General features: G+C 34.5%; 1 protein-coding gene across 1 annotated transcript in view; it reads left to right on the plus strand.

The window, feature by feature from the left end:
* CCDC178 (coiled-coil domain containing 178) overlaps positions 1–15,752 on the plus strand; it is a 150,616-nt gene that overhangs the window by 15,641 nt on the left and 119,223 nt on the right. The window contains 6 exon segments of the mRNA XM_065753459.1: positions 1,476–1,629; positions 4,195–4,290; positions 4,406–4,542; positions 6,588–6,771; positions 11,444–11,506; positions 14,197–14,358. Coding sequence (XP_065609531.1) covers positions 1,476–1,629; positions 4,195–4,290; positions 4,406–4,542; positions 6,588–6,771; positions 11,444–11,506; positions 14,197–14,358 — 796 coding nt within the window.

Consider the following 15,752-nt stretch of genomic DNA (forward strand, 5'->3'; position numbering starts at 1 on the left):
TGTCCTACAGCTTGTATCTGCTCAAGTTGTTCTCACAATATTCTCATGATTCATAAATTAAACTAAAAATGCTAAGCATTTACAGAATATCAGCATTTGCAAGAAAAAAAAGACTCTTTTTCCACCCCTCAGTGAGGAAATTAATGGTCAAATCTTATGTTTTTCCAGCCATTTGATAGTCTTGTAACTAAAGTCATACCTACATTGCAGAAGTAGATTCTTCAGCTGCCATCTAAGGAAGATCAGAATAATGTAGTGTTTATAGGTGTGAGAAAGGCAGATTTGTGATGTCACAGTGTTGAAAGGCTGCTCTTCAGTTGTAACCCTTTTTTATATGTTAAGTACCATCAGTAAGAGAACTAAAAATAGTGGGGGAGAGGTACATCCTACAGCCCAGTCTGTTATTTTTGCATGTATTCACTATGCTGATAGTAGCATACTTTTCCATGGAACTGTACTTAGAAAAGTTGTAGCTGATATGCAGTATGCCTGTTACATGTCTGTCATCAGAATAATTCCAAGTGCCATTTATAAGTTTCTGTTGTGAGTACTGGGACATAAGAGAGTTTGAAGAGCAGGCATTTAAAGTGCTGGGTTTCATGTTCATGATACATATAAATATATTCTGGGACCTTTGGCTCTTGAATTACTAATCAAAACTTCTTTCTTCATCGAACAAAAATAATGGATAAACACCATCAGTCATTGTAAAATTTTAACTGATATCCCTCTATTTCTTTTACCTTTCACAGAAACTGTTCTCTTACACAACTGTAACAAAAGCACAGCCTATAATGAGGCCTAACAGCGTCTTGTGGGAGGGTTTTCCTGACTATTGTACTACCTCTGTCTGAATTTATGGGCAGTTTTTCTTCTGATAATTCAACATCTGCTGATATATCTACTAGTCAAAGTGAGTTTTTTTATAAGATTTGAGTACTTTGTCTTTGCCTACTCTTTGCAAGTTCATTTTTACATGAAGAGTTGGTGTCTTACTTGAGTAATGGCACTGAAGGTAATAGTTATAAGATGATGCAGAAAAAAAAATCATAAATGGCATTTGTCCATAAAATGACAGTGAACTAGATTGGTTAAATAAAGGTAGCTCTGAACTGGATATAGCCAGTAGTGGAGAAAAAAAAGTTGACTCTTGTTTTAATAAATGTGTTGAACAAAAGTCTTCTATTCAACTACACTAATGCCTGTTCTGAAGTCCAATTAGAAGCTTCAGTGTTGGCAGACTTTTTAAGTACAAGTGAATGGGTAGCCTAGGTAGTTTTGATTTCTGGCTGAAATTGTATGAACCTGCCAGACTGGGTGTTTTGAAATTCTCTCATGCATACCTGCTCAAGAAACGTAGTAGAGAATCAAAATAAATCTTTACTAATTCAGATCTGCTTTACATTTTCCTTTATGGAGAGGGACTACCTTGGAATATTTCCAGATAGATGGATTCACTTCGTGTGTATTTCTATTAGGAATGAGTTAAAGCGTTCTGAATTTATTTGGACCGAATACTGTATGAAGTTAAAAGAAACAGAGGAGATTATAAAGGATGAAAAACACCTTGAGGAGTTAGTGAAGCAAAAAGCAGAAATCCAGGAAGATGCAAAATGTTGGAACAGCAAAGTGAGTCTTGAATATTTATAAACAAGCAAGTAAATGAGTATCTTTTATTGAAAAGTACACAAATGCCTGAATATTTTTGTATGTTTAAGAGTTATGATCATCTGTAAAAGTAAAAATACAAGTTTTGATTTAAAAATAAGAAATGGTAGAATTGCACAGAACTCTATTGTTCATTCTTGTACTGTACTATTAATGCTCATCTTTATTTATTAAAGTTATCAATCATCCTACATTGCTTTGAGTGACCTACATATTTTTAGTTGTATGCATATCTACCTAATATTGCTTATTTTCCAAAGTCATCTGAAGCATACATTTAGCAGCGCAACACGAATGTCCTTTTGAATTTTTTTGTTATTATTTCTTTTGTCTTGAGATGACACACGAAGCGTGCAGAGTAATAGGCTGCTGTACTTGAAATTCCCCTATTTTCACCAATATTTGTCTGACATTCTTTTTGTAATCTTGTACTGTTGTACACAACAGTTCAAAATATTGAAGTGGAGATCCTCATGCAGTCTGACAGGGCGTTTTCAGGAAGCAAGCTGAAAGAAATGTTTAGATGCCTAAAATAGGATGCCTACAACAGAGCTTGTCATATGTACATGTACATATGTGTATATGTACACACATATAGCAGTAATAATAAAATCAATAGCAGTAATAAAAAAAAAATGGAGTCTCCTTTAGTGGAGATATTCAAAAGCTGTTTGGCTATGGTCTTGCACAACCTGCTGTGGGTGGGACATGTCCAAAAGTAGGTGGAAAGTTACAGTCATATTAGACAGTCTCTAATGGGTTTCTTTATGCCTTTTGTTTCCAGTACTCCATTAGAAGTTTTCTTTCTATTACTAGCATCAATTATTGTTATTGATAGAATGCTTTCAAATGTGATCGTGTCTTGTAATGCTATTTATAAAGAGGACAGATTTCAAACATAGTGGTAGAAAATGAAGAAGCAATTAAGTGATTTAAAAGAAAAATTAACAACTGAACAATGTTCATGATGCTCAGGTGCACAAAGTGAACTTGGCATGTAAATGTCTTAACTCTGTATTTATAAGAATCATATAGACTATAAAAGATCAAGTGACAAATGTGTGTCGTGCTCCAGACACTTAAGTATATTACTCTGGTAGTCATCTTTCACAGCCACTGCTAGTCATGTCTATCTAGAGTTCCGTTTGTAATCTGTTCACAGACTTTTCTTCTTTTCTTTTTTCTTCCTTTGTAATAAGCCTCACCTACTTAGATGTCAGACATGAAAAATGAATATGTGTAGTAGTTGGAGGTCATTGCGGGGTTTCTTTATTTATTTATTTTGCATTGTTTTTTGCTTTTTTTTGAAATTACCAGAAAAGTTGGGATTTCAGGACACCACTTTTCACAATGTGGCAGCATTTCAAATCATTTTGGTCAGTGCTCTAAGAGCATACGAAAAAGAGAAAAACCATTTCTGAATCATCCTTTTTAAGTACTAGCTGTTGACAAAATGGACACTTGGTTCATAGTTAATTTGTGGGGTTTTTTTCCCTGTAAATGTAACCAGTTTGTCTCTACTACACTGTCCTGAAATATAGTTGATATCTGTCTTCTTTTAGGAATATTTTACATGCAAAAAAATTCTGCTGTCAGTCTCATTTTCCTAGAGTACTAAGGGTGCTTCTCCTCAGTCTTTCTGAACAGAATGGTTTCAAATTCCTAATCTTTCTTTCTCTGTGAACTCTCTTTTTTATTTATTTATGAGTTGGAATGGACCTTTAAAAGTCACCTACAGCTAGATCAGGTTCTCAGAGTCCTGTCCAACCTCAGCTTGAGTCTTGAATTTGGGTCCCTGAAATGGGCATACTATTTCAACTGAGACCTTGCCATGTCTTTGGCTTTCATAAAGTAATTAGTCCTGATGTCTAGGACTATCTAATATATATTTTTTAGATCTTTACATAATTATTTCCTAATTAAATTCAGTGAATCATTGTGACTTGATTGTCTTGTTTAAGTGGTCTGTTATTTCCTGTTTTGAATTAATGTAACATATACCTCCAGAATATTGTACTTTGCATTTGTTTACCTTTAATTTAGGCTTGATTATATACTAGCTTCTAGTTTATCATATTCCAGTTAAAAACCTATATCTCTATGTAGATTGTATAGGTGAGCTCTGCTAAGATATCTATGTTGCTTCAGCCTCTGCAGGGTAATGAGAGGGGAATGATGCAAAGCGTCATTCAACTTCTGTATAAATCTCTGTGTTAGCTCAAAAGAGATATTAGGATATTAAGGAAAATCTTAGAACTGAGAGGAATTAAAGATAATCTGTTCAATTACCCTATGTACATCATATATAAATTAGAAGACAGTGAATGTACTTACTGATACTGTGAAGTCTAAGGATTCACTTTGGATACATGATAATGGGAACATGTGTAAAATAGCATTGCATGAAATATCTCATTACTGTTGAATAGGCTGCCTTTTAATTGTAATTTAAAGTACATTGTTTAAATTTTATGAAGAAATATAGGAGATATCTGTATTACTTAATTACTTAAAATTTATTTTAAGGTAGAATATTTGAATAATAAAGTGACTACACAAGCTGATGAGAACATACAAATATAGGATGATTCTTCTAAATTGATTAAAGCTATGGGAGAATTGGTAAGTTCCTTATTTTTTTATATAAGTAAAACTTTTTGCATACTTGTGTCTTCGATGTTGATCTGATTTATTCTGACTTATACTAAAAGTATCTTAATGTTTTAATGATCCTTAGACATCCACCAGGGAAACTGATCTACAAAATAGAAAGGAAAAGCTTCTCAAAATCAATGAAGCACTGGACGTTTTGAAACATGAAAATGAAGGACTCCAAGGAGAAAGTGAAGAGCTTTTGCAAAAACTTGGAAATTGGTAATGTTAGCAATATAAATATTGGAAGCAAGTGTTGTTTTATCACTGAAAGCATGCCTACCAAATATAACCTTGCTTTTATTTTAAGTTTTTCTATAATACACCATTTCAATAGCATCAGGTCACTTCAGGTTGAAATTTATCTTGGCAAAATAAAAATTCTGCCAAAACCAGAATACATAGTTTGACTAAATAAAATTGTGAAGTTTCTGAAATTCTCTTTGTTAATGTAAGCTTCAGTCCCAAAAGCAGTTCAGTAAATTTTCTATGGACTTTACTTGTATTTTTATATATTTGTGATATTTACAAAAGTAGAATCTGAATATTGTGTATCTCTGTTTGCCTTTGAATACTTGTAAGACATTATGCAGACATTATTTGTAGATCCTCAGTTTATTTTTTCCAGATAGACATACTTTAAACTACATTTTGCATGTTCCCATTGCATTCACAGTACAGCAGCAAACAAAACAGATTTTCAATTCTTTTTTTCCATTTAGACGCCAGTGTCTTTTGGTTTAGGAATTTGACTAACAGCCCAACAATAAAGAGGAGTGTTGTTTGTATGGAATTTTACTCAAGTAATACAGAAATTGAAAATCTTTGATCTTACTGGAGTTCTTGGCTAAATAAAATGTGTTTTAACTAAAGACTATAAATATTGTTCTCCTGGTGGTTTTGCCATTAAGTGCCATGTGAGAGGCAGAATATTTGGTTATGCTCAAAACTTTTAAATCCTCTTATCTGCTACTCACCTCTTGTTCTATATTGGCAATATTTGGCATGTCAGATCACTACTGTGATCCTCTGAGTCTATATAACAACAGAGATTTGATTGTTTCCTGGTTTCAGCTGAGGTTGTGCCAGTTGCACACCAGTGTGTTGGTTGTTGCTGAGCAATGAGAACTGCTGTCAGGTTACACCACAACAGACTGTAATTATTTGTTTCTCACACTGAACTGCCAACTTCTTTAAACCCCCAAACTTATCATATGTGGTGGTTTTGAAGTGAGAAGTGAAAGTATTCTTGTAGTACAAACTTTATGTTTTCAATGAGAAAAAGAAAGCAGTGAAGGGGTGAAGTATTTGCCTTACGTGACCTTATTTCCTCAGTATAATCTTGGAAAGAAGTAGTTTTTATCTTAGCAACATGGGACCAGGCAAACACCAATGTGTCCCAGCCACAAAGTAGGCTAATAGCATCCTGGGCTGTGTTGGGAGGAGTGTTAGCAGTGGTCAAGAGCAGTGATCTTTCCCTTCTACTTTCCATGGTGAGGCCACACCTGGAGCACTGGATGTGTTCTGAGGCCCTAAGTAGAAGGGAGGCGTGAATGTACTGGGGAGAGTCCAACATAAGACCATGAGTGCCTGGAGCTCCTCCGCTGTGAGGGGAGGCTGAGAGCTGGAGCTGTTCAGCATGGAGGAGAGAAGTCTTGGGGTGACCTTAACAACGTGTGTAAATACATGATGGGGAGGTTTAAAGACCATGTAGCCGGGGTCTTTTTAGTGGTGCCCATTGCCAGGACAAGAGGCATTGTGCACACACTGGAGCACAGGAGGCTCTCTCAGAGCACCAGGAGCACTTCTGTGCTGTGCAGGTGATGGAGCAGTGGCACAGGCTGCCCAGAGGCCGTGTGTGGGGTCTGCTCCTCACAGACCTTCAGCAGCCGCCTGGACGTGGGCCTGGGCCCCTGCTCTGGTGTCCCTGCTGCAGCAGGGGTTGGGTCCAATGGACACACAGGGCCCTGCCAGCCTCAGCTGTTATGGGATTCTGTGATTCTATGATTAATGTTAACAACATGTATGTAGGTAAATAAAAAATATGTCTGCATATAATTGTTTGATACGAATAAACTATCAGAGCTTACACCCATGAATGAAGTAAGTTTGAAGTTTTGGGAAGGACCTTGGTGTATTCAGCATCAAATAAATGGATAATGAAACACTGACTTTACTTTTGATTTTCAAATATTTTACCTTTGCTTATTTAATATTGAGTTTTCCTTTCAGTAAGCAGACTTTATAAAAGAATTTTATTTTAACAGTTCAAGAACAAAGGAGGCATATCAGTCAGAAATCAAATCTCTCAGCAAAAGCATACAGAAGTCTGAAGAGCAAACAGAAAGACTAAATGAAGAGCTTTGTAAAGCTGAATTATCTTACAGTGAAAAAAAAGCAAAGTATGAAGAAATCCAAGAAGAAATAGCCGCAGAAAAGATCTCTTACAAGGTTGCTATTTTTTATTTGACTTTAGTGTGGAATAAAAAAACACACTTCTGCTGCAGATAATTACTAGGCAAGCAACAAAATCATTAGCAAATAATATTCTAGGATTTCTATGTTTTCCTGTGTATTTTAAAACACTTGAAAATATGAAAAATAACAGTAAGCTCTGGAAGAGAAAATAAATGTCATGGTCACAGGTATTTTCAAGATAGAAGTTAAAGTTTACAAATATTTAAGCATACTAAAATTCTGCTATTTATAAATGATTAACAAATAACCTCATTTTTATGTAACTAAGTGGTTAAATGAATTTGTAAATCGATATAGTTTTATTTGATAGCAAATGTAGACATTTTTCATGACATACTGCATTCAAGTACTGATTTAATTATCATTAGGATGTAATTAGTTTTCTAAAATTGAAATTTGAATTCATTCTTACACAGAGGTCTTGCCATGACTGTATTAGAAGTCTTTCACTGTTTGTTTTTTTTTGCTTGACATAATTTTTACTAAATAACATTGTACATATGCATTCAGAAATCTGTAAAGGGAATAAGAAGAGTGTTTTTGTACCAGGGAGATATAAATGGTGTTTTGTATATTTTTCATTAGTGTTCTTCTACTGTATATGAAGTATAGATTGTCTGGAAGGAGGGACTTTAACATTTTATTTTCTGTATTAATTTTAAGATTTCCTAACTTTTAGTTGGTATAATTAGGAACATTCGTAGTATTTTCTAGATTACAGTATGCTTTGACTTGTTAAGCACTTCACATTTTTCCTGCATTCCTCTTCACCTAACTGCTTGCCAAAGGTAAAAGTAAATCCTAGTACAAGACTTAAATCCTAGTACAAGACTCTGCTTCAAAAACAGAAATGAGGAATTGTTGGATGTGATTTAAAACAGAACCAGTTGAAAGGCTTTTAGAGCCAAAGGGAAATACAGTAAAACATGGGGCTAGAGAACTTTAGAGCCTTTCATTGTGCCAGATTGTCTCCTCTTGCATCAGATTTATATTACTGGCAATACCTGAATTTGCACCATGTTGTTTTGCCCTATAAATTGTTGTTTTCCTGGTTTTTCATTTTTTTTCTGGGTTGTTTTTTGTTTTTTGGTTTTTTTTTTTGTTATATTATGCTGTTCTGTGGCCATATGTTTTAATGCTAAATTTGTTCTGTCTTGTTTCTATATAAATTTGCCAGGCACCATTTGCTGTTTGTTCTTGGTGTTGTGTGCTAAAACTTTTACATGAATGGATATTCAGCTGCATGATCAGGGATTCCTTTATGGTGCTTCTTTTTTCTTTTTAGTGGATATTTAAGGGGTGCTGAGAACTAGCCTAAGAAATTAGGATTTAAGAAGGGTTTCAGGAAAAAGTCCCTGTTTATTTGCTTCAATTGTATTTTTCTATTAACTGTTCAAAATTAATTATAGTTGCTAATTTTCTGTTTTGTGAAAATTTCAGTTATATTTTGAATTTTTAACATCCATGATACTCTGTGATAACTTCAGCTTTTTGATGTGTTACATGAAGAATGAGAGGTTTTGTTTGATTTATGCTTAGAATATTCTATATTCATATAATACCCTACTTCTTGTTTTCTAATATGGAATGATGCGATGTCTGATATTTGCTTTCTACCTGTCCCTCGTTACTTTGCAGACTTTTATATTCTTTTCCAGGCTGAAGACTTCTGATATATTAACTTATTTCATGAATGAAAACTGTCCCATATCTGTCATCATTCTGTTCATTCAGTACTTTTTCCAAATCTATTATTATGGGGGAAGAGAGAGCAGGAGTAGAACTGTAGAGAATATTCAGTGTTTAGACACACAGTGGGTATACGTAGTGATGAAAGGAGGACATCTGTTTTGATCTCTTCTCCTTTCTTAATAGTTCTTAACATTACATTTATTAATTTAAATGCAATGCAGCCTTTTATTCACAGTGTCAGGGAACTGCTTGTTTTACCTTTGTGATATTTTTCATGCTTTATTATTAACAAGCTCAGAGTCCAGACTATAAATACTTGGTTCTAATGTCTAAGCATACATTTACCTTTACTGAAATTTGTCTACTGTAAATAAAAGATCCAGATGTTTTTACTAACTAATTCCACAACGTTTTCCATATTGTTTCTGAATAAATTGAAAACCTCAGTAACCAGCTTGGGTAGTTGCAGGACCCAACTGTAACTCTGATATTGTGAAATCTGTTAATTTTTACTCTAGGTCTTTCATCTTTATATACTCATGTGATATCAAATACATGGATTCCTACATGGTAAACTGTAGTACCCAGCTATCCTCCACATACATTCTTCAGTAAATTGATGAATTTTGAAGTACCAGTCATGCTGATTCTTCTGTGCACTGAATTATCCATATGAAAGCTTTTTTTAGCTTTTTTGTAATAATTCTTGTTATCAGTTTACCAGTTAGAGCTGTGGAGGTTTTATTTGATCTAGGATTTAGACTTTTATTCCTATCTTATTCTGAGAGTTTCATGTTAAAATCAGTGCTTCTGGTTATCTGTTAATCTTAACATTGTCTTTAGCAGCCTTCCTAATTCAGCTGTATTTGGAAAAGGATTTGTTACTAGTTCTTATGCACTTTGCATGTTTTTCTAAAAACTATTGTTTATCTTCCCTGATGTCATTTTTTTTTTTAATTTAAATCCACAAAGTTCAAGATCTTTTATGTTTTGCTTCTTTTAGATATAATTTCAGATGTTGGAGGATACAGTCTGGTTACTGATAGCTTCCCTTTTGTTTAATAGTGTTGATTTTTCTATTTGATGTTTCCAAAAAACCCATCAAAACCTGATTTGCTTTTGCTTTGAGCCCTCCAGTATGATATATATAAATAGTCTCTGTCTGACTTGCAAATATTTTACTTTTTCTACTATCATTTATAACATTGTTAAAATGCTAATAATAAAAAAGTCCATTTTTGAATTTTGACTACAGTGTTATTTTTTTGATTTTGTTGTTCCTTAATCTCCCATGTCAAGTCATAGATAGTGTTAGTATCCTGGGCATGCAGCCAGTCAGAAATGTATCTCATTTATGGTTATGCATTTATGGTTAGAGACAGAATTTCATTTTGTTTGTGTTCTAGTTTCTTTCTTGGCACAACTTCTACATTAAGCCATTGTTAGTGTCCTATCTCTAGTGATAGCTTTCCAGCAACACTTAAGTTGATTCAGTACCCTTGTTGTTGAGTACCTCCATTTCTATCAGTGGCAGACTTATCATTCTGTTATCAGTTTTAATATTACTGTGGTTAATCTCATCTACCATAACAGCTAAAGTAGTGTAGTTATATTTTCAAAGCATACACATACACATGAAGGCACGCAAAAAGATGGCCAGTCACAAGAGCTAGTTGCAAGATAAAAGTTGCTAGCTCACTGAGAATAGAATGCAGAGAAGCTAAGATACCTCTCTGTCTAAGCATCAGTTGAATAGCTGCATTTTGAATATGTCCTTATAAATGATGGTGCAATTTAAAGTTGATTGTCTGGTCTCTGCTGATATTTTGTTAGAGCAATTACCCCCTGGTGTGTCTGACAAAGCATCTGTCTGTAACCACCAGTTAAACTGCCTCTGTGGGTTACTTAACAGAATGAAAAACATATTCACGCAATCACCAGGTGTTATCATCAGTCATTCGAAATGATGCTGTATTTTGGAGAGCAGTCCAGAAGCTACAGACAGTTCACCTAAGACTCAGTAGATTTAGACTCAGATAGGCTGTATGGATGTGAGGTGGGAGGGTGGGGGTGCTGTGTAAGCCCATGGTCTCTGATTTTTGCTCAGTCTTCCATGGAGGAAATGTATAACTTTTCATTGGAGAATGAAAGACTTCCACTCACTGATTACGGGATTTCCTTGAAATGTGCTTTCTACATGATCACTGATCTGCCTGTCTCCTATTCCGTTGAAGTTTCTAATAATCTTTGGGACTGGGGCCTTGAGAATAATTTTGTTTTGTCACCTTCTGCATTTCCATATGTATGTAGCATCTGAGAGATGCTTTATCACCTGCATATGCAAGAACCTCCTTCTCTAACTGCTGATGGCATGTGCTTCCAGAGTGCAGATACAGATGTGAGTTATACACCCTGATGAAATAGATTTCAACAATAGAAGGGATTGAGTCTATTTCTAACATTACTGTTGGCCATGTTATGCCTAGTTCTGCAGACCATAAATTCATTTATAAAAAACAACAAAAAGGCCTAATAAGGATTTGGATTAGATTGTAGGTAGATATAGTACAGTTCTGGTAGTATGCTAATGTGATACACATTAAACTAGAGGCTTTCAATGTGCAGAGTAGAATAATCTATTTAACTGTAATAATAGAATTGGTGTGAGTAGAACACTTGTATAAGAAAAGGATGAAACATTCAGATTCTACTAGAAATTATGTAATTTTGTTAATGGTATATTTATTCAAATTTAAAATATATTATTTTCTTATAGCATACATTTATTTAACTCCTATGCATGAGTAACTGTTGTAATTTCATAATTTGTATAGTTTTATGATACTTGAGGCAAAATTTAAAGTTTTTTGTCCTTATTATGATGTCATTGCTGTTGTCTGTTAATTTATTTCCTTATGTGTCGCATATGACTTTTTTTTTTTCTTTACCAAAGAATCTGGAGAGGAATCTCATAAAAGAAATTCAAGATGCAAAAGGAGTTTGCAAAGTGATTCAGGTAAATATGACAGTAACCCATTTACTTCAAAGACAAGTTTTCCTTCTTCATTCTTTTTACTTCCTACCATACATAAATCAGCTGTGAGGACCTTGTAGTCAATCTATATAGAAAGGTAATGGGTTTTGCTACTTAACAGTTTGTTGTTTTTTATACTGAACTATAAAAATTTAAATACTCATGAAAACTTGGAATATATTAATATTGGAATATATTAGTTGTATACAAGTTATTTGCATAACTTCCAATTTGCTAGAAAAAAATTGAAGAAAACACAACAGCTTTCAATAATAATTCATATATACAATGACAGTTGTATCATTTGAATTTGTATATTTTTCTCACTTAAGTTTCTGTAGAAAGTGCAATCAGACCCTTACCATACTTAATATTGGTGCATGGATATATGAAATAAGCCCTTTTAAAGCCATTTGATTTTCCCCTGGTGTGAAATACTTAATTCAAACAAGACATGCTGCTGTTACATTTTTTATTGTCAAATGTAGCTCTTCTTATCTGTTCTTCATTGCTGTTTTTCAACCATCCTCAGGCAAGCAATGGTACAACTTCAAATTTTCTGACTGAAATTCCAAGTAGGGCATTACCATCTATTTCCATTCTTTGGAAAATTGAATTCCTCAGGTATCTCCCTAGAGAGCATGTGTAACGGTCATATTACATGTGCCATAGTAATGTTATGTTCTTAAAGCTTCAAGCAAAACATAGAGTGGAAGCTCCATAAGTATTTTCTGAAGAAATCCTCAGTTTCTGCATTTAGTGTCACCAGGAGGCCTTAAATTGGGATTATCAGAACTAGACTGTAGCTTCCATTGGATCTGTGACAGTTCAAGCACCAGCTTTCCAGAAAATGAGATAACAGAATTTAAGAGATTACTAGTTAGTCTTCTAAAGTCAAAAGCCTTCTCTGACTTCTTTTGTGGTCGTAAAAAACAGGAAAGAGGTAATCTGAGAGGTCTCAGATGCTGTTCTTGGATTTCCTGTGATGGTCATACATCCTTCTGAGGTCTTGGTTTTCCCTCCACTTCACCCTTTTTTCTTTTTTTTTTTTTTGAAGAGAGAGAGAGAGAGAGAGAGAAAGAGAAGCCTGATCCTTTTAATTTGCTTGTGGATATTCAGTCTCCATCTTTCTTCTGTTACAAAGCTTGCTCCCTTCTATTCTGTGACTTTGAACTCGCAGGAGATTTACATTAGAACCTACTATATGCATTTCTCAGTTCTAGGACAATCTCAAAGAGGGATATTGCAATTCTTTTTTAGTTTACATACTGAAAAGGAATGCAGCTTTTCTAGACCATGTGGTGCACAAGGTTGTCGCCATCCTGTGTGCTTGTGGCTGATTCCCAGCTTCCCTCTGATTGTCAGACTTTACTTCAGAGAAGGCTGAAAGGAATGCTTTTCACCCCAACTGCTGCAGCATAAAAAGTTTCATTTGGTGCTTCTGAACATCATCTTCAGTTTTTTAGATTCATTGCTGATAATTTTTTATTATTCACTGGAACTAAAAATTGCCTTATTCTCTCTTGGTTCTTGCAAAAATCCCTTAGTAGCAATTCTAGCCTCCCACTTTCCTTTTTCAGACAGGAACGGAAGAACAGTTCTCTAATGGGATGTAAATTTACTGCTCAGAACTTTTTTCATTGTAATTCATATGTTTTCACAACAAAGAAGTTCACCTAGCATTGTGAATTCAAAAGTTCTGTTGCATATACCCCTAGAAGCACTTCAAATAAAGAATGTTTATAGACTATGATTAAAATCAGGGAAAGGAATTATTCTCCACCTAGGACTAAAAGAGTAAGTTGTGTGTATGGTCATTCCTTGCCTTCTTTCCAGAAGTCTTCCTGGAACTCTTGTTCTAGAACTGGAAATCAAAACTATGGCAGCTGAATTCAACTTCATATTTACATAAATATAGATATTGTTACAGTTACATGTATGACTGGAGCTAGACAGATAGATAATTGAGTTCAAGTGATAGTCAATTTGGTGTAGTAGAAACTACAAATGTATGCTAGACCTCTTTGCACATTGTAAACAATATATCTACTACCACATATTTCTCTTTTATTTCTTTTTGATGAGAGTAAAATGGAGTGGACGTATGCTTGTTGTTAAGCTGGTTATTATATTTTCCAGACTTGAAATATGCTCATTTACTTTGAAAATTTTTTCCTTTCAACTCTATACTCTTTTACTTTTTCCTTCCCTTTTTCTCACTGCTTTGTTGTTTTTTTTTGTTTGTTTTTCCTAAGAACACACCTATTATGATACCATTTCCCATCAGAAGATACTTCATTCCTTAACATTATTAATAGTTTGAATTTTAATCCTTTTTATGGAATTCTGATCTTCTATGTGCTTAAATATCACTGTAAATTAATTGTCTGCTTCAATATAATACTTGTATTTCATAGTATTGTTTGCCGATTCCTCTTCGGTGTTTGTTTGCCAGTTGTGCTGGCTATTCAGACTTCCTTATTCACACGCCAACTTAACGGCGAGCTTTCCTTCATTCTGAAGAAATTTTGGATTCCACAAAATTGTGTGGAATATTCAAGGTATTCACTTAAAGTTATAAAAGTTTTTCTCAGCTTGGAATTTTTCCATGTTTAACTTCTGCTTCTGATTTTAATACTGAAAGGTATTTCTCTATATATTTCAATACACAGGCCAGGACTAGAACAGTACATGATGAGCTAGAGAAAAAGCAAAGAGAGATTATAAAGAAAAGAGAAGAAGATATGAAGAAGATAGAAGAGAGAGAAAGAGACATAACTCATCTAGAAGACACTTTTAAAAGAAATGAAGAACTACGTAATGAAAACCATAAGGTAAAAGTGGTAGATTGAGCCATTTCCTGATATATTTTCTAATCATTATCATTAGAAAAAAAAATAAAGAAAACTAAAGATGAATCAGAAGTGTTCAGAAAAGATTGATTGTTATGGTATGTGATTGCATAGTGATACAACAGGACATACAGCCTGGTCCTAGCCTTTGAGTCTTGTTCTTTTTTGCAGAAAAAACTTGATTCCTCTTTCGAGTTTTGTGATCCTCTTTCTTACAAATGAGAAAGCTGTTTTGTAGTTGTTTGTTTCCTTTGTACCTCTTCATCTAGTTATAAGCTGAAAAGAGCAGCCAATGCATAAGCCATGGTAGGCTGAGAACCCTCTTCTGTTCCCTGCTTTGAGTGATACTGCTTTTTCCTTCCTCCTACAAAATGATTGTTTTATATAAGAACACACAGAAGACCTTAGTCTCTGTTAAGTAAGACACAAATGAATAATACCATACGGCATAGTTAGTCAAAATAGATGGCATACCTTAGAAGAATTATCAGAATGGTAAAAAGACATTTGACAATAAGAAATGCACACCTATCTCTGAAGATTGAAGCCCATAAAGGAAACTCTACAAGGGAAGAATCTCCAACAAGAGTTCCTTCCCTGGTGGTGATCAGCTCTTAAATGGGGTCTAGAAGAGGTGGAGCCAGACTCCACCCCTTCCAGTCACACAGGTGAATCGTCTTCACCTGTGCTCCTGTGGCTGACTCAGGACTTGCCTTAGGTGATCAATCAGTGGTTCAAGCTGTGATTCAGCAGTTTCCATACAGCCTCAAAAACAGATACTCAGCCTATTGGAATTGACTTTGGTTAAAGTACGCCTTTCTCTTCTTAGCTCTGTGTTCATTTTATTTCTGGTAAAGAGTTTATGCTGTCATAGTCTGTCATGTTTTGAAAGTATGGCTAAAGAGATGTTTCCTCCAATTATTCGATGATTATTTCTTTGTCCACATTTGCTGGATATATTAATAATGCTAACTCTTCCAAAACGGAAAATCTTGGGAAAGTTCTTGGTAAGTAACCTGGTCAAAAGCATATCAAAAATGACAGTAGAAATTATGTGGTTGTGAACCATCTCTTTTGTTACTAGTCTCCTCTTGTAGATCTGGTGATCTTTTAAATCTTTGAAAAATTCCCTTATGAGGAGTGTTACAACAATGGTGAATGAGAATAGAATGCACATTAAGCAAAGCTATCTAAAGAAATTATTGTTTGAAAGCAAGGTATTAAAGTGATGGATGGTTGTGAAAAAAATACCCGTGGTAGGTGGATCAGTGGATCAGTTTAACTCAGTCTTTGAAATGGGAGGCCTTAGGTAGGCAATCATTTCATTAAGCAGTGGTGATGATCCCATTGTGACCAATGTCTTTGGAAACAGACCT

The sequence above is a fragment of the Cyrtonyx montezumae genome, unplaced genomic scaffold (genome assembly GCF_038088225.1).
Source record: "Cyrtonyx montezumae isolate F1298 unplaced genomic scaffold, pur_monq_1.0 scaffold_8, whole genome shotgun sequence".
Classification (NCBI taxonomy): Eukaryota; Metazoa; Chordata; class Aves; order Galliformes; family Odontophoridae; genus Cyrtonyx; species Cyrtonyx montezumae.